Genomic DNA, 27,202 nt, shown 5'->3' with positions numbered 1-27,202 from the left:
CCTCAGGTTGGTTCTTTCCACAGGCCATCCTAATTTCCTGGGAGAGACTGCCACGTTGGCGGGGACTCCCAGGGTCCAGGCTGCTGTGTGTGCCCATGCTGCATGATCCCCTACCACCCATACATTCATTTGTTCAAGAGCAGGCTTTGTGCCCCAGGCTGGGTACTTAGGAGAGGAAGCCCAGGCTGGGTGATCAAGAGGCAGGAGTAGCTTCAGGAACAATGCCGCTCAAAGGGGCTGGGACTGTCCAGTACTCTAAGAGTGAGGACTGCGCCCTGCCCCATCAGGCTCTCCACCATCTAGAGGACCCACTAGGTGCATTCCTACAGGTGTGTTAGTCCACCTCACACCCCAGGCTCTGTATGTCCACCTGCTTTATAGACGGCAGCCAGACCAAGGCCATAGCAGAGTCTGCAGTCTTATGGTCCCCCAGTGGTATCTCTACTATAACCCACAAGCGTTCCTGTCCAATGGGTGCACTCACCTGAAGTAAAAGTCAAGTGGCATGTGAAAAAGGGACATCTGCCTGCTAGGCGGCCTGGAGGTACATTTCAAACCTCACTATGGGTGAGCTGTGCACCTTGGGAAATTCACCTAACCACTCTGGTCAAGTAGGTAGCCCATTTGAAAAATGGGCTTGTGTCCTGAGGCACATTTTCTCCATTCAAATGTTTACCCTGTGGTCAAACAAGCTCAATGTCACTCATAAGAGAAAGAAAGCATGAGTTGGAGCTGTGGGGAAAGTGACAGTGGGTGGGGGGGAGGCTGGCCCCTTCATCCAACAGCCTCCACATAACACCCCTTGTGGGACAGCATGGGACAAGCCTGGGGTGCCTGGCCTCACACTAGGGGTGCTTTGTGCTTCACTAGCCCTGTTTGTCAGCACCACAGAAGCTTCCAGAAGCCCAGTGGTGCAAGAAGATGGATCTCAGAAAGGGGAGTAACTTGCCTAAGATCCCACACAGATTATAGACTGGTGTCTAGACCCCAAGTCTGTGTCTACCCAACTGTAAAAGCTGTCATGGAAAACCTACAACCAAGGATTCTTCGACTTTCCCTCTGAGCCTGGGGGCATATCACAGGGAAGCCTTCTTCAACACATCACACGCGGGGGATTTAGGTAATTTGCTTCATTAAGTGATTCAGTTTCACCACATGGTCCTGTCCCAACAGAGGCAGTAAGGAGCAGAGCTAGCCCCTCTAGGGGCCCAGGAAAAGTACCCTGCTTCCAAATTCTCTACTCCTGCTTAAAAGTTCAAGCTGATGCGCTCCCACCAGCAAGATGTAAATCCTCTAGGTCCCCAAAACAGAGAAAGCGAAAGCCCCTCCTCTGAGGGCATCTGGCACACACACACATCCATCTCCACAGGCAGGTCTCAGGGTCATCCTCATGGTACACGGGAACCAACCGAGAACTCCAGCATGACAGGACTCACCTAAGGTCCCAGAGCAAAGGCCACACTTCAAACGGCAGGTGCTGGAGGGCCAGCAGCCCTCCCTCACACAGACAGTAGGACACACACACACACACACACACACACACTCCACTCCCAGGGAAGAAGCAAAGTTGGGCCAGGAGGAGCGCACTCCCGAAGCTGTGTAGGGAAACTGGAAAGCCAGGCTGTACAGGTTATGCTCAAGGCTGCCAAGTACAGAAGGAGATTCCAGCTACTGCTCTACTGAGCACTTTTAGCCCCCTCCCAGCTCTCCTTCTACCCTCGACTCCACCCCTTTCCCCCACACTCCTAGTGTTCCGTTGCCAACTCCCTCCACTACCCTTTCCAAAAGGACAGGTGTCTGGGATCACTGAGGAGTGGTCCAAACCAGTGGAGCAGAGCAGCTCTCGGGAGGTTACCTGGTGTAGCCCCGACAATAGGGCGCGCGTCTGTCCCGCGGAGGCTCTGACACTGGCCTGGGGGCTCACCCCCCCTCCCCAACCTCGGCCTCCACCGAGCAGCGGCATGGAAAACCCAACCAGCTCAGCTGACTTCCTCTTGTGTCATGGAAAGAGCGGGTGTTAGGACAGGAAACTGTCGCCTGGGATCTGGGGTCTGAGCGGGGGCACCAGGGCCAGGGGCCTGGAGGGATGCAAGGGGCGGAACCACCACGCGCGGGGTAATTACTAAGGGGGCATGGGGGAGGGGCCAGGGGCTACAAGGGGACCACAGACCCGGGAGTGGAGGGACCCTACCACGAGGTAGGTACAGAGCCAGTAACTGGGGTAATACTTTCAGTTTTCTATAAAGGATGGAACACAGAATGGAAGCCACTTAGTAGATGACCCTCACACCTGCGGAGGGCAAGACTGGAAAGAAACCTAAAGCCCAGGGTTTAAGTTGCCTTTGATCAAGAAGAAAGAGTCTGGAGGGCTGTGGAGGGGGACGTCGGTTTCTTCGTGTGTGAGAGTGGAAGCTGCATTCCCATGCTGACTGAGGCCATCCCTCCTGGCTGGGGTCAGTGGACCGGGAAGCTGGTTCTTCCCAGCTGCTCTCTGCAAACTGTGAGGGAATAGGCTGTGAAGGGCACTTAAGAAATAGAAAGGGACGCCGGGATGTAGCACCAACTGTCAAATGACAGGAACCCTAAGTCATAAGGGTCCCCTGGTCACAGCAGGAAGGGACTGTGCTTCTCTCTCTTTCATCCTTGCATTTCTAGTTCTTTTTGTTTGCTTGCTTTTTTTTTTTTTTTTTGCTTTGTTTTCTTTTGCTTTTTGAGACAGGGTTTTTTTTAACAGTCCTTGCTGTACTAGAATTTACTTTGTAGAGCAGGTTAGCCTCAAACTCACAGAGACCTACTTGCCTCTGCCCCCGGAGTGCTGAAATTAAAGGCGTGCGCCACCACCACTGGCTGCATCTCTAGGTCTTGCATAAAGTAAATGTTTGATGAACGAATGAATACATGAATGAATGAATGAATGAGTCCAGATTTTCAAAACCATACAACATGGAGATCTCATAGCCAACATAAAGATCTCAACCCTAATGTGGAGATCGTACACACCGTATGAGGATTTCACACCATCACGAGATCTCCGTTTCTCTCATACAAACACACACACATACACACATGCCCGTACACACACTGGTGCAAATCCAACTTGCACAAAGACACTCTCCTCACTGTACTTACTGGTAAAATATCACTCACCGACTCCTAGGCATGGTTAATTCACACTTCTAAGTCCAGCACTTATGAGGCTGAGGCAGGATTACCATAAATCCCAGGCTAGCATGGGGTACCTAACAAGACCCTGTTTTTGGGGGTTCGGTTTTTTGTGGGGGTCATTTTATTTTGTTTTAACTCCCCGTAGAACAGCGGTTCTCAGCCTATGGGTCAAACTCCCTGGGGGTCCAATGACCCTTTCACAGAGGTTGCCTAAAACCATCAGAAAACACAGACGTTTACATTAAGATTCATAACAGTAGCAAAACTATAGTTAAGAAGCAACAAAAATAATTTTATGGTTGGGGGGTCACCACACAAGAACTGTATTAAGGGTTGCGACATTAAGAAGGTTGAAAATACTGACATTGGGATTCAAGGCACACTACAGACTTCCAGTGGGGTCCACCATGGTGAGGGTGGGAGGCGAGAGGGGCTTGACAAGGCTAGCATGTCTGAAGTGTACCCCCTTCCCACCTCCACAGCCCCAGCTCCACTCAGAACACTCTGTCTCGGGCCCTTGCCCGGTCCACCCTTCTCACCTCAGGTCAGCTCTCCTTAGAGCAAGATACCCTCTCTCTGGGTGCCCAGCCTCTCCCTGCCCCGCATCTCACAAGGACACCTGGCTCTATCCAGGCACGAACACGGCCAGTGGGCACTATCACAGCTCTAAACATCTCAAGCAGGAAGCCGGCAGGCTCGGGCCTCCATTCAAATTGGGGCAGGTGGTTTCACCAGGAGGAAGTTGACAGTTCAACTTCAAACAAGGTAGCAGTGACGCGGCCCACCCTGCCTGCTTCTCTGTTCCACCTCTGCTCATGCCCCCTCCCTCCCAGAGAGTGAGACACTGAGCCAGACACCTTTCCAGGCTGACTACCAAGCTCACTGAGGCTGAGGCAGCAGAAGGCCGCATCCATGGACTCCCACCAAGTGCTGCTGGCTGCCGCGTACCTGCTGGGAACCCTGGGTGAGTCTCTGCCAGGTTCCGCCAGACAGGATACCTGAGCAACGTGGGGTACAGGGAGACCTCAGTTCCTCCCAGGTCAGACTCTGGGCCCATGTGCAATACCGGGGAGGTTTAGGGCCAGAGCCCAGGTCAACTTCCCAGTCGCAGCTGGACTCTGCTTGCCCATTTTGCCCCAGGATTCCCCAGCCTGATTCTCTGTATTGTTGAGAGTTACTCGGTCTTGGGCTACAGCGTGCCGCCCGGGATGCCTGGTCTTTATTTGGTCACCTCCAGGGAGGGAGAAAGCTGATGTGAGGATGCTCGGGCAGACCGGTTCCTTCACGAGGATGCGGAAGAACGGATGCCAAGCTCAAACAGCCACCCTGGGTCCATTCTAAAGGAGTCCCCAACTCCTGAATCTTGTTCTAGACACAAGGCTCTGACGGTGGCCATCAGTGGCATCAGGAGAGGGGAGGTTGGCTCAACTAGCCAGAGGTGTGCTGTAGGAGTTAGGCCTGGAGGCCTAAGCCCTGGGCTCTCAGCTTGATCATGAGATCTTCCCATACACAGAAGGTGGCTACATCGGGGCAGGGGTACAAAGAGGTATAAAGAGGTGTGGCAGGGAGAGGGTTGCTGGATGCCAGTGTGGCAGGGAGGAAGAGATGGCATTCTGTTTTGCAGAGAAGGGGCTGAGGCCGCAGATACTCAGTCTTCACCTACAGCTGCTAAGTGAGTGTGGGGATGTGTAAGTTTGGATGGGAGTGTGTGTGTGTGTTTTAGAGAGCGTGCACACATTTGTAATGTGTGTATGTATGAGAACTGTATGTGTACTCTCCTGGATACTATGTGGCTTCTTCATTCATGTTACCATGTCTTGGATGGCCATGCATACATCCCTTGTGCATATTACAACAAGAGGTACAAAGTGCCTTCTTGACAATCCTTGACTCACTTCCTGGACACTACCAGAACATTGCTGTTGCTTCTTCGGTCTCTAGAATCCCAAAAGCCAAGCCTTTACCACCTCACAAGCCAGTCCTCCCCTGTAGCTTCAGACCCACACACAGGGAGGCTAGATTCACCCAGGCTCCCCATTGGGCATGGAATGGGCTCCTGAGAAGACTAACAGGTACCCCAGCCCCATGGAACCCAGAGTCCAGGAGCGATGGAGGCAAACCTTCACCCCCCCCCCCACCGTAGCGGCATCATCTAAAGGTCGGGGAAGACATGGTCTCTGTGTGTAGTTAGAACTTATAGGTAGAAAGCAATCTCATGGTGCTGGGGGCAGGCGGGGAGGGGTCACAGCTCATAATTTTATTTTTATTTTTATGGTTCTAGGTTGGACCCATGCTAGGCAAGCTAACACTGAGCAATAACCTGCCAGTTTTTACTTTTAAAAAATGTTTTGAGACATTTATTTGTTTATGTGTGTGTGCGTGCACGCACGCACATGCGTGTGTGTATGTGTGTATGTGTGTGTGCACTTGTTCCACTGGGTCAGAGGGCAACTTGCAAACGTCAGTTCTCTCCTTCTGCCATGGTCCCAAAGACAGAACTTGGTTCATCAGTCTTGCCAGAGAGAGCCTTTACCCACTTAATCATCTCGTTGGCCCTCAGTTTTTTGAGGTAGGTTCTCCATACAATGACCAGCTGGCCTTGAACTCACGAACTCACTCCATATCCCAGAAGTGCCTTGAACTTACAATTCCGCTGCCTCAGTCTCCCCGGGAGTTAGAATTACGGGCCTCTGCCACCAGGCCTGACTTTCAAGAAATCCTCTTGAAGCCATTTCTTTCTTTTTCTGTAAGCTTCTGAATAGTACAGGATGTGGGCCCATCACCCCATTTTACACTGAGGGAACACTGAGACCCAGGAGTGACAAGCCCAAGGTGGAGTAGATGGTAAGCAACACGGAGAACCCAGCCCAACATGCTGCCCTCACACAGCTCCACTGCCTCCATAGGAGAAATAGGTCCCCGACGCCATCCCCACACGTCAGAGCCTGGCTACAGGAGAGGCCTCCATCAGCAGACACACAGAGGTCAAGGCACAGGGCTGGGGACGCCCCAAAGCCTGAGAAACGAAGATGTGTACAGCCTGGCTACATTAGAGTGTCAGTCCCATGGTGCCCCCTCTTAAAATTTTCCTGAGCCCCAATCATGACGTGGCTTGGAGACATGGCTCAGACACTGCACAGCCCGACTGACCGCACAGGGACCCTAAAAGCCAATTTGAGTCCCACTCTGTCGCTTTTGGCTGGGTGACATGGTCTGGTTTGGTAAGTCTCCTCCACTGTAGTAGGAAGTAGAAACAGGACCGTATGGTTAAACGAATTGACTCTTGGTAGGTCTAACCTGCACGTAGTTGAGGTAGCGCACAATAGACATCAGAGTCATCCAGAAGCAAGGTAAGGCGGAACAGAGTCGGGAGGGGTCTTAGGTACTCGTCACACACAGATCTTCTCCCCAATTCTTCACGAACATGTTCACTCACTCACTCATCCATCTACACACTTGTTTTGAGCATCTCTTAGATACTCAGCTTCTTACAGCAGCAGGAGCCAAGGCAGACATCCCGGCCCGTGGCCTGCCCAGCTCAGAGGAGACTGACTGGAAGCCTAGGCAAGTGAGAGGGCCCCTCACTCGGCATAGAGACCTGGCTGTGCAGGCACAAGACCTTTTGAAGAGGGTGACATGACCTCTGCCACCCTGAGACACAAGTGATAAGAAGAACCAGCTAGGCAGAGAAAGGAGGGGAGAGCGGCCTAGGTAGAGGTAAAGACCACGGGGAAAGAAGAGCCCTAGGTGCTGGGTATGTGTTAGCCAGGAGCAGGCTGTGAGCTGCTGTCCCAGGATACATAGTCGAGGATGTCTTGGGCTCTAAGCACAAAGGATCAGAACCCTGACTGATCCTGGAAGCCAGGGGCTGGTACTAGCCCTGTGGTCACTCGGCATGGCTCCATCAAGAGGTCAGATGATCTCCTAGAGTGACCAGGACAGGAATTCAGTTGGACAGCGAGGAGCACCAATTCTCTGTGTTTATGTGTATGCATGTACATGTGTGCAGTTGGTGTGCAGGGCAAGGAAGGAGGATCTAATTTTCTTTCTTTTTAGTTACCCAGAGTGACAAGAACGTCTCTGGCCCTTGGTCTCCTCCTCTATAACACAGGGTTAAGCTGGGCATGATGGTAATCCCAGACCTCAGGAGACTGAGACAGAAAGGTCACAAGATCCAGGACAGTCTGGGTTACACAGTGTGTAACCTGCCTCAAAAACCAGCAAACAGAACGGAGCACCAGAAGCCTGTAGCTGTGCTTCAAAGGATAATAGCGGTAGTTTCCGGGGATTCATCCAGAAACAAACACTGGCTGAGTACCTACTTTGTGCTGGATACACAGAGAACAAAGAGACAAGATCTCTGCCCTGGTGGGTCTGAGACAAAGATAGTATTTGTCTGTGGGTGCTAGAAGGGCATTCATGGGTTGGCAATAGATAAGGGAGGTCTTACAAAAAGAGAAGATGTTCACACACAGGCAAGGGCAGTGAGCAAGCCTGCCACCGGGTGGGCCTGGGGGACCCTGCAGAGGGCCTTTGGCTCCATAGGTCCAGTGGAGGGAATGAGAGAGGGAGACCACGGAGCCTCCTGGAGGACAAGCTTCCGTCCTATAAATAGGAGGACAGAACTGTCTCTCTGGGACTATGAGTCCTCATCCTGATCTCTAGCCAGATGTGCTCCAGAATCCAGAAGCTTTCCAAATGTAGACATCTCATTTTATATCTTGAAGAGGCCTGGGGGCAGCGCTGGGTCACAGAACACATGCCCGCTCCTGCAGTGACACCTGGGCAATAGGGGACCCAGAGGAACCCCGCATGCTGTGTCAGATGGTGGGTGTGAGGCACAGTACTGCTTACCTCCAGCTAAGTAAGTGACTCTGGCCAAGTCATCTTCCTTTCGGAACTTTGGTTTTCCCAAATGTGGGAAATTGAATGTGGAGGCAAACCCAGCCCATTTTATATAGGGCTGTTACGGCAAGATCAGACTGCAGCGCTGAGCTTTGAAATATGTGAAGGTCGGCACCCCTGCAATCCCAGCACTTGAGTGAGGAAGGCAAGAGGATCAAGGAGTTTCAAGGCCATCCTCTGAGACATAATGAGGCCTAGGCTAACCTGGGCTACATAAACCACCTCTCTCTCTCTCTCTCTCTCTCTCTCTCTCTCTCTCACACACACACACACACACACACACACACACACACACACACACACACACAAACAATGAAGAGGGAGGCTGTCAGGGGCAAGCAAAATGGTGAGATTATTGCCTCATCTAAACCCTCCGCCCTTTGTGCATGCTCCATCTCCCAGGTTGCTCCTGGAAGGGCACAGATGGGGTAGTATGCGCACACTGGTCATAGCAAAAGGTATCAGCTATAACCAAAGGTGTCATTGGGTACTCTACCCGAGACCCCAAATCCTGGCTCGCTCTGACCTCTGTTTCCAGAAAGCTTTGACAAAATCAAATGAGGACAACCCCACTGATAAATGTTTGTTTGGGTTTGGTAGTCCAGAAAAGTCGGTTTTAGCTGGGTAGAGCGGAGCACACCTTTAATTCCAGCACTGAGGAGGCAGAGGCAAGCAGATCTCAAGTTCAAGGCCAGTCTACTCTACAAATTAAGTTCCAGGCCAGCCAGGAGCTACACAGAGGGGGGAAAAAACCTGTCTCGGAAGAAAAAAGAAAGAAAGAAAGAAAGAAAGAAAGAAAGAAAGAAAGAAAGAAAGAAAGAAAGAAAGAAGCAAAGACAGAAAGGAAGAGAGAGAGAAAGACAGAGACAGAGAGAGAGAGAGAGAGAGAGAGAGAGAGAGAGAGAGAGAGAGAAAAGAATAGTGAGGACCCCCCCATCACTTTCATGTCACTTAGAAATCAGGTGGCCTCTTTACCCCATACACAGTGATCCCGATTTCTAAGTTATCTTGCTCTATGGAGCAAGTCTTGGAGTAGCATCTTGGTTTAGGCAAGAACTGGGTCTTCATGAGAGAAGATTGCTGGCAAGGGGCCTAACATAATAAAAAAAGCTACTATTGCTATTGCCAAGATTCCAGCCCCTCTGAACGGGTCAGAGGCAGAGGACCGAGTTTAGTTTTGCCGCCAGCTGCTGTGATTCAGGTTCTGTCCTGCAGAGTGCCTTACAGGGTAGCCCTGTGAACTGTGACAGCCTGGCACCAGTAAGGGATCCATTGCAGAGGGCCATGAACATGTGTCAGCCATTCCGAAATCCAGAAAATACTTAAAATTCCTGGCAAACAGGTCTTTACAAGACAACTTGCAGTCCTAGGGAGCTATTTATAATCCGGATGCATCCCATTCAGGCCGGGAATGTGTGTGTCTCGCTGGAGACAGCATCATGTGCCTCATCCAGGGCTCGGGAGACACAGGGAGAAAGCAGAACCCCTCAGTTCCAGCAAATGAAAGGATAAAAGTAGAGACTGTTGGCCGAGGCCCTGGTGATGGCGTCACAGCCCACGGCCTGATTTTCAAAACCATCTGAAGCTTCATCAGATTTATTTTAAAAGCAAAGTAAAAGAAGTCTTAAAAGTTGCACCCTCCCCCTTCCACCTCAGAAAAAGGAAAGAAGAAAATCGTTAAGCATTGCCTGGAACTAATAAAACTCACTAGTGGGGAGACGCAGCCTGTGGATGCAGCACAAGAAACCACAGCGAGCATCATAGGCTTGCTCAGAGCAGAAGGAAGGGCGAGATATCTCAGAGCAGCTCTCAGGGATTCCTCTGACCCTTTCTGAGCCCTGTCAGCTCAGGCAGGCTCAAAATTATTGGATTTAATCAATGGAGACAAGAGACTGAGCTAGGAACAGTGGCTTCTTTGGCCAAGGTCTTTGTCTGGGGTTGCTCAGTTCAAGCCCTGCATTGTGGGAGCCTGCAGGATGTTGGCCAGGGAACGAAAAAGCCTTGGAATCCTTAGGTGTTGTTCCAGCAGCTTGGAGGAGAGGTGTGGGTGGCAGGGGATGAGATGGGGTAATGTTTCCATGCCCCATGACCCTGCAGTCTCTAGGGTTGGCTACAGGAGTTTCTGAGGGAACTGGGCAGAGGTGAAGTGTGGCTCCAGAGGAGGTCGAGGAGATGCTGAGCACAGCCTGCGGGACTCAGGCCTAGGAGCGTGTTCGTGGGTTCCTGGGAGAGTGGCAAATGAATGAAAATGGGTTGTGGACAGGCAAAGAATCAGCACGCCGCAAGTCTTGCTCTGCCAGACGCCTTTAGGACTCGTTAGAAACACAGGCTGGAGATTATGTACCGTTAGGCCAAGAGGAAAGTGAGGATTATGGAACTGAGCTTCATCACGTTATAGACCAGTGAACTGAGCTCAGAGAGCTGCCAGAATCACCCAGCAGATTCAGTATAGCCGTGGTTTATCTTGACTGCTTGAAACACGCAGGAATTGATGTAACAAAGTTTGGCCTAGGGGAAGAGCCCAGCCTCTTGGCCACTAGCTGTATGGGCAAAATATTCACCTCTCTTAGTTTCCTCTACCAAACAGGAACCAAACCAATCATACCTATCAAATGGCATAGTGGACAGAATTGAAAGATTCAATCGAAAAATTCCCAGAAAGAGTGAAAACTAAAGATGCTGATGACCGAAGTGATGATGACAGTGATGGTGGCAGAGATGGGGGTAGTAGTAATGGCAAGAGTGGCCAAGTGATGGTGGTGGCAGCAGTGATAGAGGTCATGTGATAACAACGGTGATAGTGATGGTGATGATGGTGCAGACGGTGACAGCGGGGATAATGGCGGCAGTAATGATGGTGATGCTGGCAGAGGCAGAGGTGGCGGCCATGAGAGCACTGTGACAGCACTGATGGTGATAATAACAGTAGTTACATGACGATAGTGGTCATGGTAATAGTGAGGGTGATGGAGAGGGAAGGGAAAACATGGTCCATGTGAGGACCAAACAGAATGAGCCACACCCTGGCATGCACAGCTACCTTCTCTTAACAAATTCAACAAATTGCTTTCCTTATTATCGGTGTGTGTGCACGTGGGCCTGCGTGCCACAGAGGTCAGAAGACATCTTTTGGGAGTCAGTTCTCCTTCCACCGTATTGAGGCGACGCCTCTCATTTTCTGCTGCTGCACTGTGAACTCCAGGCAAGCTGGACCCCAAGTTGCTGAGCGATTCTGTGTCTGCTGCTCTTGCCGTGGGTGTGCTGGGATTGCAGATGAGTGCCAGCTCATCCGACGTCGTACTCAAGTCACCAGGCTTGCTTAACCACCCCATTTACCCAGCTTTCCTTCTTAGGACAGCGGCTGGCGTCAGCTCTTCAGACTTTCCTAAGGAAATTTTCTGAGCAGGACCAATGCTGCCTGTGTGGTGTCTAGACGTGGGGCCTGGGCTCCTCAAACACAGCCCTGTCCAGGGGTTTCTAAGTCTGGCTGCTCAGGGTCAGGAGTTCAAGCATGGTAGTCTCTGGATCTCCTGGGAACGGGAAACCTGGGAGTGGCTGCTGAGAAGCTGAGAGCTAGCCAGAGGCCACTACAACCTAGACCCTGACTATCTCTAGCCAAGTGTCTGATATCCAGAATGAGTGCAGCGGATTAAGAGCCCTGTGACCTGCCCTCCGCGTTTCCGAAGCAAGCCCTCTGAATCCTCCCACTGGGAAAGCTCCCCAGAGGTCTGTGGCCACACCTGCCCCACCCAAACAGCAGTAACCCCATCTATGAACACTGAGACGGGCTTGGGAGGCGCTAGGCTAAGCTCTTCACATAGAGGGGTCCAGCTCCATCTCTCAGCATAGCCTCCACACTGTGGATGGGGAAACTGAGGTTTCAAGGGTTAAGATAGGAGAACGTGCTTCCCATGCCCACAGGCAGAAACAACAGAGCAAACCCTCAAACCCAGAGCACCTCTAGGACTGAAAATCAGCCCTGCGTCACACAGGAGCAAAGGGCAGACCTAAGCGTCTCCTTTCCCCAGAGCCACCACTTTAAGCACTTCAGCCCTCGTGATTTGGCCAAGTGAGTGGCCCTCTAATGGTGGCTTTCCCAGTCCCCATGGGGAAGCCAGAACCAGAAAGAAAGAGGACTGGGAGAGAGGTCAGAGGTGAGGAAGAGCAAAGGGTTCCTGCCTTCTCTCTTGCCCTGTAGCTAAGCTTCTTCCCCGCATCTTCCTGAGGCCAAACTTTATTCGCCTGTCTCTAGCTCCCCAGAATTAAGATTAGGATCACAAGGGCATGCCCAATGTCTGGTTTTACACATGGGCTCTGGAGTTGAACAAACACCCTTGTGCTTGCAAGACAAACTCTTTCCTGACCAAGCCATGTCCGCAACGTTGCTGTCCCCAAAGCAGTTCACGCCCTCCCAATGCCGGCGTGTTGTACCGTCCTGTATTCTGCTCCATTTCCTTTTTAAGAAGAGGAATCACTATAAGGGACAGGCAGAGCGAGAAGTCCCTGTGGGCAATGAAGCTGGCGTGTAACTTGATGGGGATGGAGGTCATGCATGTGGTACATGAATCAATTCTACTTGGGTATCCATTGAGAAAATAAATGTTTAAAAGAGAAAATCGATGGCTGCAGCCCACAAAATGGATTCCATAACCACTTCAGGTTCTAAGCTACAGCATGACAATCCCTGCCATGGAACCTCCTCAGTAGTGGGGTGGAGGCACAGCCAGCCAGGGCCACTGCAGGCCCTTGGAGCTGAGGGAAAGGGGGGGATTCACATTCTGACCTCCTTCTCTCCTTTCTACAGTTGCTCTCTGCCATGGTCAGTCCCGACTGGATGACTCAGGTAAGGAAGACCGTGGGAAGTGGGGCGGGGAGAGAGCCAGGCAGCAGCGTCGTGGGCTACGTGAAGATCTGCCTATTCAAAAGCTGCCTCCTCCATCACTATAAACCCCATCTCTTGTGAACACTGAGCCATCAGCATGCTAGTACATGTTCAGGGGGCACCCTCTGTGGCCATAAAGCACCATGTGACTCTAGCTAGCGTGCCCCCCGCCCTAGTCTGTGGGCAGGAAGCGTACCCATCCACAAAAGTGCCTCACAAAGTCTTATTTCCTCTCTGGTCCTCCGTGGTCATGGACACTTCAGATAGGCTGTGGGAAAAGCTGTGTTAGGTTGCACTACTACTCAGGTGGAGTATGGGCTTACCATGCTCAAGGCCCTGAGTTCTATCCCAGTGCATAACAACAAACCAAAGGGCAGAGTGTCTGCCTCTCACCTACACACCTCTACACACCTGTCATCTCTAGATTATTTAGAATCCTAATCCTGTACAAAACTGTGCTCAAGGAACACTGACAAGAAAGGTATGAATGAATCCAGGGCAGATAGGCCTGACTGCGCATGTGTGTGTTGGGGTGGGGTGGGGGAGTGCTTTTCCTCACACTGTCCATATTTTTTGAGACAGGATTGGTTCCCTAATGGCCTAGAGCTTAGTAAGCTAAGACGGCCAGTGAGTCTCGGGCATGCCTGCCTCTGCCTCCACAATGCTATGATTACAAGGGCATGCCACCATGTCTGGGTTTTTTTGTTTTGTTTTGTTTTTTTGTTTTTTTTGCGCGTTCTGGAGACCACTGGTTTTCTTGCATGCAAGGTAAGCATTGTAAACATTGAACCATCTCCCCAGATTATCTTCTTTTGTTTATTTGTTTTTTTTTTTGAAACAGGATTTCTCAATGTAACAGTCCTAGCTGTCCTGGAACTAGCTCTTGTAGACCAAGCTGGTCTCAAATTCATGGAGATCTGCCTGCCTCTGCCTCCCGAGTGTTAGGATTAAAGGAATGTGCCATCACTGCCCAGCCTTTCTTCATTTTTGATCTTTACTTGGTTGAAGCCACAGATACTATGTCCTCTGTCTCTTTGTGCCCCCCCCCCCCGCCGTGTGTGTACAAAGAGATTCTGGGAGGATATGTTTAGATGTTTTCAAACATAAGAAAAAGTAGAGCCTTGCAGTGGTGGCACACACCTTTAATCCTAGCACTTGGGGCAGAGGCAGACGGAGCTCTTGAGTTCAAGGCTAGCCTGGTCTACAGAGTCAGTTTCAGGACAGCCAGGGCCACACAGGGAATCTCTCTCTCTCTCTCTCTCTCTCTCACACACACACACACACACACACACACACACACACACACAGTCCAAACCAAACACACACTCCACCACTAAGCTACACCTCCAGTCCCATCACCCCTTTTGGGGGGCGGCAGCTTGTTTGCGTGTTTATTTGTGAGTTTGTTTGATTGTTTGTTTGAAAGCTATATGACCCAGATTGGCCTCAAACTTACCAAGAATGACTTTGAGCCCCTGATCCTCTGTCTTTCACCTCCTGGGTGTTGGGACGACAGACATGTGCCACCTTGCCTGGCCCCAGACATTTTACATGAGGAACATAAGCATCTGTGGATTCTAACACCTAATGGTCCTCGGAGCACTTTCCACGGGTTCCAAGGTCACCTTTAGATGTTATCTACTCCTCTCCCATCATGGATCTTTATAAAGTAACAAAGTCAAAAGCCTGCCTAGAACCTAAGAATTTCACTGTAAGGTATTAACCCAAGAGAAATGGAAACACAAGCCCACATGCTGGCCTGCACATGTAAATTTATCAGCAGTTTGATTCACAGCCAACGGAACAATTCACAAGATACATAGAAAAGAAATGGGGGAAGACTCACACAATGAAATATTATTATGCACACAACACAAAGACATGAATTACTGATCCACACAGGAACACACATAAGCCTCAAATACATGTAGAGGGCAAGAGACCCTTGCAATTGATGCTCTGTGGTTCAGTTCAATTGTGTGACTTTCATGGCAGATAGCAGGGCAGTCCTTGCCTGAGGCCGGAGTCAGGGAAATGAACCAGCTGTTGGGGAGCAAGCAGGAAGTGTCCAGATGATGGACAGACGCTGCATCTGGGTCACAGAGTGGCTGTGTGGTTGCAGATGCTTGTCAGCTCTCACAGAACAGAACCCTTAAAATGAGTGTGCTCTACTGCATGAAAACTGTGCCTCCAGAAAACCGATGTTTGATGTTTTGCTTCACTGAGACAGACTCTCCTACACCCCAGGCTGTCCTCAGACTCACCACGTAGCTGAGAATGACCTTGAACTCCTATTTCTCCTGCCTTCACCTGCCAAGTGATGGAATTACAGACGTGCACCACCACACCCAGCTAATACAATTAATTTTAAATGTTAAAACAGAAGATGTTGGGAGAAAGAGCTGGGAAGATGGCTCAGTCTAGTAAAGTGCCTGTGCATGAGGACCTGAGTTCAATTCCCAGAGCCCACATTAGAAAGAAAAAAAATCAGGACACTTGTAATCCTTGCTAGGCAGGAAGAAATGGACAAACTCCTGGGGGCTTGCTGGCCAGCAGGCCTGGCTGAATTGGCAAGTCCAGCTCCTGGTGAGGTACCATGTCTCACAAAACAAGATAGACAGCTAGCTCCTGAGGAACGACACTAAAAATTGACTTCTGATCCCTGACACACACACAACCACATCAGGCCACACCTCAGACCTACTGAAACTGAATTTCCAAGATTGGTAGGATTTTGTCGGATAGAAAGTGCTGAGGACATCGTGTCCACAGCCCCAGGGTTCCCTCCAGCTCAGAAATCTGAGCCACCACATAGGGCCGACATAGCACCCTGCCTAAGTTTCTAGGAAGCCTCTGTGGTGCTCTAAAAGGGGGAAACTCAGAAGGGGAAGCAAAAGCTGAGCCCCTGAGGAGAGCTCTTCCTCCATCACCTGACAAACCCCACTACTTCTTTGACCCCCCTCCAGGTCTCCAGGTGACACTAAGTGGCCTCAACTCCAAGTGTCAGGGTAAACTGGAGGTTCAGATGGAAGGCCGGTGGAGGACTGTGTGCAGTTCCAGTTGGAGCTGGAAGCAGGACCTCTGGAGAAATCCCCATCAAGTCTCTGGAGTGTGCCAGCAGCTGGGATGTGGTGACCCCTTGGTCCTCGGCTACTTCTCTTTATTGAACAGATCCCAGCACCAGATCCTCTGTCACGGACCCCTGGGGTCTTTCTCCAACTGCAGCAGAAACTCACCAGCCAGGTGCCTTCCACTGACCCTCATCTGCCAAGGTGTGTGATGCTGTGTGGCAGGCACCCTGGGCTGAGGCCTGGGAGGGTAACGGGATGAAAAGGGCTTCCCACGTTACAGTGCCCTGGCTGTGGACATGGGAGAGGACTGGGTAAGGGGTAAGCCAGGAGGTGCTGCAAGTGGCTGGCAAGACTGAGAAGCAGGATCTGGCTCTGACAAATGCCAACCTTGTCCTTTGGGCCTCCATTTTTCTGTCTGGGATATGTGGGACTGCCACCTTCAGGGAGTTAAGAGGCAGAATGGGGGAGGGGACAAATCAGCTTACCAACAAGTGGTACTAAGGTCACAGCCCAGTGTTGTCACGTTGCCAGCTCTCCAGGTCCCCCCACCTTCTTCTCTCCACTCCCCACTTCCCACCCTTGTCTGTGTGTTTCACTGCAGAGCCCTTAAAGATGACACCTCCACCCACAACTGCTCCACCCACCACCGTGCCGGAGCCCACAGGTAAGAGGGTTCTTGGGCCTCATGGAAGGCAGGACAGAGAAGGGACCGACAGAGACAGTAAAGAGCCAGGGACCAGGTATGACGTAGCCATTGTGCCCTTGAAGGGACCACAGAGACAGTAAAGAGCCAGGGACCAGGTATGACGTAGCCATTGTGCCCTTGAAGGGACCACAGAGACAGTAAAGAGCCAGGGACCAGGTATGACGTAGCCATTGTGCCCTTGAAGGGACCGACAGAGACAGTAAAGAGCCAGGGACCAGGTATGACGTAGCCATTGCGCCCTTGAACTCACAGGCGCTGCGGTTAGCTGCACGAGATTAGGTTGTCAACACTCCTTACTGGAGGGAGAAGGGACCCATGAGACCTCACTCCTCCCTGAAGAAGCATAAGCAGTTAATGGTGGGGAGGGCATTTTCTTCAGTGCTATGGCCACTGGTAAGGTACCCATGTCCCTAAAAATGGCCCTAATTAAATTCGTTGAGTCACCAAAACAAACAAAAACCAAGAGGCCCAGTTACATCTAAATCCCAGTGGGAAAGATTCAGGGGTGTCCTGTGTAATGTTTGGGACCCTCGCCTCCCAGGTATTCATGTGCTGGTGCTCAGCAGCAAGGCATTCTGAAAGTCATCCAAACTCAGACATGCTTTCCCCTCCAGCTCCTCCCAGACTGCAGCTGGTGCCGGGACACGAGGGCCTGAGGTGCGCGGGTGTGGTGGAATTCTACAACGGCAGCAGAGGTGGCACCATCCTCTATGAGGCCAAGGACAGGCCCCTGGGCCTGGGGAACCTTATCTGTAACGCTCTGCAGTGTGGATCTTTCTTGACACATCTGTCGAAGCCAGAGGCAGCAGCAATGCCAGCTCCTGAAGAGCTGAAGGGCCCCAAGCCCTTGCCAATTCGATGGGAGGTGCAGAATGCGAGCTGTGCCTCGCTGGAGCAGTGCTTCCAGAAAACGATGCCCCAGGAGGGCGGCCAGGCGCTATCGGTCGTCTGTTCTGGTAAGCTGAAAACTAAGCACACTCCACCAGGCCATCTGTTGCCTTGGAGTGGGGATGTGGGGGTCCCCTGATAGATGTTCAGAGTTTATAAGAAGCCTGAGAGGGATGAAAGAGAAGTTGAAGCCTGAGCCCATGGCCTCCTCTAAAAGAGGACAAGTTAGAAGAGGGGACGTCTCAGGCATGTACAAAACAACCCCTGCCAGCTCAAAGGAGTCACCATCCAGAGAAGTGGAGTCAGCTGGGATCCTAGCAGGAAGAGGAAACAAGGTTTTGTGACTGAGGCTTAGGAAAGGCCTGGGGTAACTGGAGAGGTGGCCTTTACCAATTGGGAGCTTTCAAATCTCCAGAAAGGAGGCTGGAGGGATGGTAAGGCATAGGAGGTCCCTAAGGTCCGGCTCAGAGTGCAGCTACAGAGGATGCTCTTCCTGGGTCCTGAGTATGAGAGATGGGGCAGTGCTGGTGTGGTTGAAGTGGGGAGAGAGGGAACGCTGACCTGTAGGACTTCTGTGGGGCCAAACCAGGACTTGGGACAGACCAGAAGAAATCACAGTTCACAGCAAGGCAGAATAAGCCCCAAGCCAAGGAAGGCGTGGGTCCATGTCACCGGAAGTGCCCTGCTGCATTCTGGGTTCTGTTCCTAACAGACTACTTGGTGCTGGGCATCCTTCAGTTTTCATCCCCACCCTGGGAGGTAGGAACTACTGTTACTCTCTTTTTCCAAGAGGAAACAGCTCGGCTTTCTCCCAGTATCACAGAGCAGTAGCTGAGATCTGCCCTCGAGCAGGGTCAATCCAGAACCTATTTTCTAAGCCTGAACCGCTCAAGGTGAGGCCCTAGACGGGCACCATCCATGCCACCTGGAGAGAGTCTCAGCACTCCTCACGCTCCTAACAAGGCCATTTCAGCAGGTCCTTGGGATTCTTGCCCAAATATAGGATGCGTGGCTCTGAACTATAAGGAATAGAGCAGGACAGCCTACTCCACTGTACAGCTGATATATATTGGTCTTCTAGGCAGAAGCAGCCCCCAAGGTTCTCTGACCCGGATGAGAGGCCCATGACTGGCTCCAGTCCCGCCCACCCCTCAGCTATGAGTTCTCAAGCTCTCACGCAGGCTACAACCTGCAAAAGCCGTGCCCAGGGTCTTGCTTTGAAGTTTCTTCTAAATAGAAGATTCACTAGGGCTTTGAAGGTGGATGTTGCCATGGAAACTAGCTAAGCTGTTGAGCTCAGTATTGACTTTAAACCAAGCACAGTTGCTTCTGCCACAGATTCCCAAGCACCACCCTGGTTAGCAGGCATAAATACACTAGGCACTTGGCCTCATTGCCAAAAGCCTTACCTACACGATTCAGGGCTCCAGGCAGTAAAATTTCTGGGTTCTGTCCCACCCGAGGAGTATACCAGTACTTCATGGTTCCCAGGTCTCAGTTTCCTCTTCTAAAAAGCTCTCCCTCTTCCTAAGGAACCGCAAGAGAGTAAAAAGGCTTGGCCACCCTGTCAGCTTCTTTGCCACTGCTGTCTTGAGAAGGCTGCCACCACTTGCCCAGAGGTCCTAGGGACCAGAGTTTGCTCAGTGGAATGGCTGGGGAAAAGGACAGCATCTTCCCTGGAGGGCTCACCACTGCCAGGGCCCTCAGGTCAGCCCTGAACCTCATCATCACTTCCCCTCTGCAGGTTTCCAGCCCAAGGTTCAGAGCCGCCTCGTGGGGGGCAGCAGCGTGTGTGAGGGCATCGCTGAAGTGCGCCAGGGATCACAGTGGGCTGCTCTGTGTAACAGTAATATAGCCAGGGGTCCGGCGCGGTGGGAGGAGCTGTGTCAGGAGCAGCAGTGTGGCCACCTCCTCTCCTTCCGTGCGCTGGATGCTGACAAGCCCACCCCTGGGCTCTTCTGTACCCAGGAGAAGCTGTCTCGGTGTTACCAGCTTCAGAAAAAGGACAAGTGCAAGAGGGTGTTCGTCACATGTAAGTTGACTGCAGCCCTTGGCGGGTGGAGAACAGTTAGAGGCTTTTCCTCCAGGACCTGGTCAGGGAGCACATCTCTAGAGAACGGATCTGAAAGATAGATAAAAGGTCCTGGAAAAGGGACAGAAAATGGGGTTCTGAGAGCAACGATGAGTGGAACAGGAGAGGCCCAAGCAGATCACTGTCAGGCCACTAGCAGAAGCCAGAACTCTTTCTTCCCTTCTAGCTCCTGTTCGCCAGAGTGCAAGCTAGAAAACCAGGGGGTGGATGGGACATATTTATTACATGAATGGCAACTGAATAATGGGTAAAAGAGAGACAGGTACATGGATGGGTAACATGAATGGGGGGGGTGGATGAGTAGATAGATAATTGTATAAATGGATGGATGGGTCAGTGGATAGATGGATGGACAGACAGACAAAAGAGTAGATAGATGACTGCATAAGTCATATGATTAGTCATAATAGGAAAGATGGAAAGTTATCAGTCAATACCAAGAGTGGCAAACAGCAGCTTGATGGTCACTGAAGGTATTAAATGGTAGACAAATGTATGGGTACTAAAGACTCCTAGAGACGGCCGGAGAGACAGCTCCCCTCCGAACACACTGGTGGATTGGTAGGAGGTGCCAAGGTACCAGGGAAATCCAGGTAGCTGCTGCCCTCTAAGTTGTTCCCCAGGGCTGGGACTGATTTAAGACTTCCCTTGTCCAGGCCAAGACCCAAACCCAGCAGGCCTGGCCCCAGGCACTGTGGCCAGCATCATCCTGACCCTTGTCCTCCTGGTGGTGCTGCTGGTCATGTGTGGGCCTCTGATCTACAAGAAGCTGGTGAAGAAATGTAGGTGCCAAACCCCAGTCTTCCTCCTTCACCACCTAGTTCTCCCTGCTGCCCACTGGCCTGTTCCTGCCTCAGTATCAGAAAGTCAGGACAAATTATACTCTGTGATTGGCCCTTATCTGGACCAGGCAAAATCCTACTGCAGTTGATAAAGGTCACATTATCAGTACAGCCTCTGATGTCACAAGATGTGGCCCAAGTCCACCTCCACAGCTACCCATGGCACTGACTGTGCTGCTGCCTCTATCTGAGCCTCAGTTTCCCCATTTACTGAATGAACAGCTGCATACCTTATGAATGAGGGGGCTTAGAGAAACTGTCCAGAGGCAAAGGAGGATGAGTGAGAACAGAGGCAAGCAGTCTTGGGTCCCTTGTGCCCTCTGGGTTATCAATTCTGGTTCTAAACAAACCCCGTGATCATTTCTGCCTGCACCCAGTGCTTCAGTCTCCCTCCCTAGACAGTTAGGAAATGAGGCAGAAGGCCCATCAGTCTTACCTTTAGGTCATCTGTGCCTTCCCCTCCCCCAATCCCCCCTTGTTAATCATCACCTGGCCCTCATGAGCTTCCTGTTTGTTGCCCAGTCCGTCAGAAGAAGCAGCGTCAGTGGATTGGCCCCACGGGAGTGAACCAGAACGGTGAGTGTCCCCAGAGGCGGGTCTCCCTCAGCCCTAGGCCTTAGGCCACAGAAGTCAATCTGTTGAGCACACTGAACCAACAGCGGCCAAAGGACTCAGCTCTCCACCACATTTCACTAAGGTGTGACTGTGGCCAACAGCCGTACCCACACCAGAGAGGGCTGAGGCTTCTTCTAGGGGCAAGCGGTTCTGTGCATTTTGCCTCTTGAGCCTCAGACACCATGGTATTTCTGCTCTCTTGACTTGTGGTTGACTTAAGCAAAGGCCAGGGCCCCACGGCCTTCACCCTCAAGGCAGCCTTCCCCAACTTGATGATTGACAGATGCTCATGGGGATTTTTTATTCCATGGTCAAGTGGGGTTAAGCAAGCCCGTGCACTGTTCTTTAGTTCAGGACTTACAAGAACCTTTTGTGTGGCTCCTCTTCAAAGTGGGAAGGCATGACAAAGGCGTGGTCAAGCTAGTGCTAAGCAGAGAACAACTTCAGAGGGCCAGTTTTAGAAGATACTGTTCTGCTAGCCCAAGCCCTCCCCTAGCCTTCATTCTCTCCTTCCAGCCATGTTCAGAGCTACACTAATGGACAGAAGCATGCACTCTATTCCTCTCCCCTTTCCATGTCCAGGCCCAAACATCTCTAAAAGAGTCTCAGTTTTGTTTGGTTTTAAGTAATACAGGCCTGCAGCTCCTGATACACAGGAGCACGTACGTCTCCCTATCTCCCTAGCATCCGTGTTCCAGCTGCCTGCTAGGTAAAAGCTTCACGATCCACTGAGCAACTGGAGGCTCTCTTGACCAATCAGACTGCTCTGACAGTCTGAGGCTGCCCCTGCTGGCATGAATCTCCCTAGAGAGAAAGAAAGGGTTGAAAAGTACTACCCTTCTCCCATGACCTCATGGAGGCAGGAAGCTAAGCTGTGGGACCCTGCTCGAGAAGGATGGCACCTCGGTTCTAACAATGCCACTGGCCTCCCGTGTCTGTTTAGTGTCTTTCCACCGCAGCCACACGGCAACTGTAAGGCTTGAGGCCCCGATAACCTCTCATGTGGACAATGAATACAGTCCGCCTCCCAGGAACTCCCACCTGTCAGCTTACCCAGGTGAGCCCCAGGGGGCTGCTGGGGGCGGGGGAGGGAGCAGGCTAAGCGCTAACCTTGAAGTTTTGTGCTTGCCTAAAGAGGGAAAGGGAGGCTCCAGGGGGTAGAGGATGAAACTGCCTGCTTGACAGCTGGTCCCAGCAGGGTGGAGGCAGGAAAACAGCCTTCACAGGTCTCTGCTGTCCCTTGGAGACCTTGAAACATTCATCTAGAGAGAAGAATGCAGTTGGATAGATGCCATTAACCCCAGCCTTGCTGTGACCTAATGGGCCTGTTTGCCTGCAGGCCTGGAGGAATTGGATGATAAATGAGCCCCTAGGATCTCTCTGAGCCAGGACAGAGCCATTAAGTGGTCCACAGGAGCCTCCAATACTTGGCTTCTCACAGGCACTCACAATTAAGTCCCAGGGGGTCTGGAGTTTAGCATCATTAGCGAACACTTGGCCAGTCTGATCAAAACTGATACAGGGCTGTCACCAATTCAGAGCGCCTCTGTGATCTTGCAACCCACTCAGCTCCTGGGGCATTGTGTAGCCCCCAGACTTCTTTAATCAGTGTGTTCTCTCTAGCTCTGGAAGGGGCTCTACACCGTTCTTCCACCCAGCCTGACAACTCCTCTGATAGCGACTATGACCTGCAAGTGGCCCAGAGACTGTAAGAGGTGAGTCTGCCCCTGCATGGTGCTTGGCACCCAGGACCGGCACCCAGGACCTGCATCCAGCCCTGGGGCCCCGGCCTCTCCACTGTCCATAATAGCGCCTCCAAGCCTCTTGTTTCATATAAAGGGGAAGACTAAGCTAGGTCTGTCACCGGGACACTTCAGAGGCAGAGTCACAAGTCTGAGGTGAACCTAGTTTACAAGCTAGTTCTGGGCCAACCAAAGAGCCATAGCAAGTCCCTGTCTCAAAAAACAAACAAACAAACAAGCAACCCCACACCCACCCCATCCCATCCCATCCCACCCCACAATTTAGATAATGGAGCCACCTGGGCAAATTGCAGAAGACTCGTTAATCCTAAAGCCATCCTGGAAAATTCCATCGTGAAAAGGCACCGAGAAAGATACCTGCGAGAGTTGGGGTGAGAGCTGCCAGTACAGCAGAGACTTACAAGCAGGCAGACCTGAGTTCCACATCCAAAATCCATATTTAAAAACAACAATAACAACAAAAACAAGTGGGTGTCGTGGTAGGCACTTGCCATCCTAGCCGTGGTGTGATGGGAGGCGGAGACAGGCAGCCCCTATAAGTTTGCTGGCCAGCTATCTTAGCCTATGTGGCAAAGTCCCCGGCCAATGGCAGACCCTGTCTCCAGTAGAAAGTAAAGGTGCCTCCAGAGCGACACCCGAGACTGCCCTCTGAGCTCCAAGGCAAGCGCACACATGTACTCCCATAACACACACACAAAGACCTCTGAGGGCTCGAGACCGTCACACTCTTCAGACCCGCCATGCCTTTAGCACTGATAACTTCCAGGCACAGGACGGCAGCTTTCCCAAACTGAGCCCAAAGCATCCTTGGATACATCCCCCGCATCACTGGTTCCCCTCCACGGTGCCCATGTTTATGCTCTGACATATGTCCTTTCACCTCACAGACCTTGGAACCAGCAACAAAAGGCCAAGCAGGGCCCTTCTGTCCTGAGGAGCATTTGCCACTTGGAGCACCACCCCTATTTCCACCTCAGCCAGCACCTGGACAGAGGCCAAGGTCCTTTGGAAAAGCTCCTGGGCCCTTCAGTGGCAGGCCAGTTCCTATTTCCCCCTGGGGCCATGACAGCCTGGCTGCTTCCTCCAAGAGCCAAAGCTCAACAGAGCCTCGAATCAACCAATCCTTCCAAGCAAAGACTCCAGTATCCAGAGGGGTTCCCACCCTCTGGGGAGCAGTGACCAGCGGGGTCGGCTTTCTCCTTGGCCTCTGAGGCCACGAAAGAATGACAAGGCAGCACACACCTGCATGGGAGTTTATTTCTCAAGTGTATTTTTAATATATTCTTTGTAAATAATGTTTTTTTTTGTATTTCCCAAGAACTTAAGTACTGCAGTCTGTTGTGTCCAGGGCCCCACCCTCCAGATCCTTCTGATGAGAGACTTATTGAGTCCTGTGTAGCCACCATAATCTCAGGCTGCACACCTGAGCCAGAGAGACTCTCGTTTTCCCTCCTTCCACCTTCTCCATCCCTCATCCAAACACATCTTCCCCTCCAGAGTGCAAGACTTGCTGGCTAGCAAGGCACTGGTACCCTGCCCCCACCAGAGCCTAGCATTTTAAAGGAGCACCCAGCCAATCCTCACCCACTAGGCTTTTTATTCCTCACAACAAGAAATCCCAGCTCAGATATTTTCAGCTAACCTTCAACCTGAGGAGTTGGAGAAGAGGGTTGGGGATGTTCCTAGGGCTTAAGTAATTTCCTTCAACTAAGACATTCTCTAGAGGTTCCCTGACTACAAGCAAGGGGAAGGCATCTACCCAGGAGCCACCAGGTCTAACCAGGGATAGGTTGTGTCTTGGTCATGAAGACTTCAGGCACACAGGTATCAGTGATCCATCCACAGCAGCCAACTCTGGGAAAGCAAAGAGGGGTCACTAGAACACGCTGGGAGGGGACCAGGGAGCTAGGGGCACCATCATTCTAGAAAAGCCTGCTAAGTAATTGCCCTTCCTACAACACCCCTGCCCACCCAGGCTTCCGTTGGTGTTTTTTTTTTTTCATTTTAGCTGTTTGTATAGGCATGTCTTTGTGTGGAAATGTACAGGGTCAGACCCCCTGAAACTGGAGGGTCACCCGATGTGAGTACTGGGAACTGCACACTGCTCCCTTGTAAGAGCAGTATACACTAGGAATCAGCGCCATCTCTCCAGCCGCAGGCCTCTGTTCTAACGGTACAGTCACATATAGCTAGGAACCCAGAAACAGGGTCTGCCACTCACTTACTCACACAGAATGGGAGGAAGGGGGCCATCTAACTAGAAAGAGGGATCCAAGGCGGCCATTATCCCCCACATGTGTCTTTCTTGTAAGAGCTCTTTAGTTTGCCTCCCAGTGGCATCAAAGCTTCCACAGCCTATTTTACAGGAAAACACACACACACACACACCAAAAAGTTTAATAAAAAGAAATCTTTAGAAAACTGTTTGTGGGACTGAGTCAGCAAAATGCTTGTCATGAAATCATGAGGATCCGAGTTCAGATCCCTAGCACCCACATAAAAATCTAGGCTGAGCAGCGAACATCTCAAATCCCCGCACTGAGGAGGCAGAAACAGGCTCCCTAGAGCTCCCTGGCCAGGTGGTCTACCTCACTGAGCTCAGGTTCAGTGAGAGGCCCCACCTGTCTCAAAAAGTAAGGTGGAGAATGGCTGAGGAAGACCTGACGTCATCCTCTGATCCCCATATAGGAACACACACAATAAAACTCGCAAGCTTTGTGGGCCTGGGTGGAATATCCCAACAAGACCCGCTTGGTCACACAGCCAAGTAGAAACAGTATCATTCCTTATGGCGCTGGTCAAGTTCTAGGCTCAGCTGGAGAGTCTGACCCCCAGGTCCCCAGGCCAGCACTGCTCCTCCACTAGGAAATTCATGGCAAACATGTCCCTCAGTCACCAAGGTAGCCCTGTTGTGACCTGGGCTGTCTTGGGGACTCCATTCTACATCACAGCCCACTGGAACAGAGTAGGATGTGACCCTCCCACTCCTCGGTCCCCTATCTTCCTGCCCACTTCCCTAAGTGTTACTGCACAACCTCTGAAGTACCCTGTGCACAAGCTGATCCTAGTGTATTCTCACAACAAGTCAAAAAAGCTGAAAGCCAACAGGTAGTCCCTGAGATGACCAAGCAGCATCCCTGCCTCAGAGCTAGGACATTCCAAAGCTCTCCCCAGCCAGCGAAGCAGTCTCTAGACCATATCTCTTCCAGCCACATTCTGTCCCCGGGGCCTGTCACTGTTGTGGTACAGCAAGAGGCCTATGTGATGTGGTAAATACTTCGCAGGAGGGAGGGAGGGCCTGTGGCAGTGTGTGCTGCCTTCTCAGTTATGCAGCCCAAAGGGAGGGAAGAGAACCAGGATGCCTCATGCAGTGACCAGACCACGTGGTTCTCCAAGTCCTGTCTTCATCCCCCACCCCAGCTGCCACCACTCTGGTACAACCCACGGCAGGGGACTTAACTGCTACAATGAGATCTGCAACTTATTCCCGAAGAGCTGCTGACATCATCCGGCTCCCTGACATCCTGTGCACCCAGCCCCAGCTCCTGCCAGGCAACTCAAATACAGCTGGGAGTGAAGGGCAGTAAGTCAGACTGAAGTTGTGTGTCCTGGAGACTTCTAGCACCACAAAAGCATGGTGCTGGACCCCTGCAGCGCTGTGACTGTGTGGATCTAAACCAAGTCTTACCTCCATGTGCAACCTGGTCACCGCACCACTCCAAGGTCTCCCTCCTCTTAAAACTGGGGCTAGGAGGGCTAAGGTGGCTGTGGAAAGGATCCTAGCAGATACATGCCATATTCCTGGTGACTGTTAGCACCTCTGGGTATGGGCCATAGGCAATCTACCTCTGTCACCTTGCCAGGAAGAAAAGGCAGAGAGCTGACTTGAGGAACCGTCAGGAACCTGATCTCCCACATTCTCCTCGGCTTCAGGGTAACCACCCTGTAACAGCACTTAGATGAAGCTGTAGAGAACGCAGCCCAGTCCATAGAAGGCTACTTGGTCCCAGAAACAGTTCGGCACCCCCTGTCCCTCCTAGCATACTCTGCAACCCTGGTTAGAAAGCCTTAAACCACAGCCAGTCTGAGGGTGTAACAGAACACTTTATCTCCCAACCCAGACTGAGGCACAGGTGCCCCCTGGTGGAACTGAGTGGCCATGCATGTGGCCTAGGACAAAGCAAGCATTCCAGGCTTCAAGAAACAGCTAAGGAAAACCAGAGAGGAAAATGCTAGAAAGAGCCAAGCCCTTTGGCAGTCGGGTGGGCGGGGG

General features: G+C 51.7%; 1 protein-coding gene and 1 long non-coding RNA gene across 2 annotated transcripts in view; one reads left to right on the top strand and one right to left on the bottom strand.

Annotated features, from left to right (window-relative positions):
• The window catches only part of LOC142851077 (uncharacterized), a 45,017-nt gene extending 42,961 nt beyond the window's left edge, over nucleotides 1-2,056 (bottom strand). Inside the window, exon 1 of the long non-coding RNA XR_012910735.1 lies at nucleotides 1,856-2,056. This is a non-coding gene — a long non-coding RNA (uncharacterized LOC142851077). The remainder of the gene's footprint in view (nucleotides 1-1,855) is intronic.
• A 1,940-nt stretch (nucleotides 2,057-3,996) lies between these two features.
• Nucleotides 3,997-24,224, top strand: Cd5 (CD5 molecule). Its single transcript, XM_075973511.1, has 11 exons — nucleotides 3,997-4,129; nucleotides 12,875-12,913; nucleotides 15,919-16,224; nucleotides 16,625-16,687; nucleotides 17,344-17,685; nucleotides 19,362-19,649; nucleotides 20,366-20,491; nucleotides 21,074-21,127; nucleotides 22,110-22,223; nucleotides 22,790-22,881; nucleotides 23,817-24,224. The coding sequence occupies exons 1-10, from the start codon at nucleotides 4,078-4,080 to the stop codon at nucleotides 22,876-22,878; spliced, it is 1,473 nt and encodes a 490-aa protein (XP_075829626.1). The 5' UTR covers nucleotides 3,997-4,077; the 3' UTR covers nucleotides 22,879-22,881; nucleotides 23,817-24,224.
• The last annotated feature ends 2,978 nt before the right edge of the window (nucleotides 24,225-27,202 follow it).

Source organism: Microtus pennsylvanicus, chromosome 5 (assembly GCF_037038515.1).
Source record: "Microtus pennsylvanicus isolate mMicPen1 chromosome 5, mMicPen1.hap1, whole genome shotgun sequence".
In the NCBI taxonomy this organism is placed as follows: Eukaryota; Metazoa; Chordata; class Mammalia; order Rodentia; family Cricetidae; genus Microtus; species Microtus pennsylvanicus.
Note: the sequence above shows the minus strand (reverse complement) of the source record. Positions and strands in the feature narration are given on the sequence as shown.

Excerpts from the sequence above, each read along its gene's own strand:
- Cd5 (XM_075973511.1), top strand. The coding sequence starts at position 4,078 with ATGGACTCCCACCAAGTGCTGCTGGCTGCCGCGTACCTGCTGGGAACC. Across the intron at positions 16,688-17,343 it reads CACCGTGCCGGAGCCCACAG|CTCCTCCCAGACTGCAGCTG; the intron begins GTAAGAGGGTTC and ends TTTCCCCTCCAG. Across the intron at positions 19,650-20,365 it reads CAAGAGGGTGTTCGTCACAT|GCCAAGACCCAAACCCAGCA; the intron begins GTAAGTTGACTG and ends TCCCTTGTCCAG.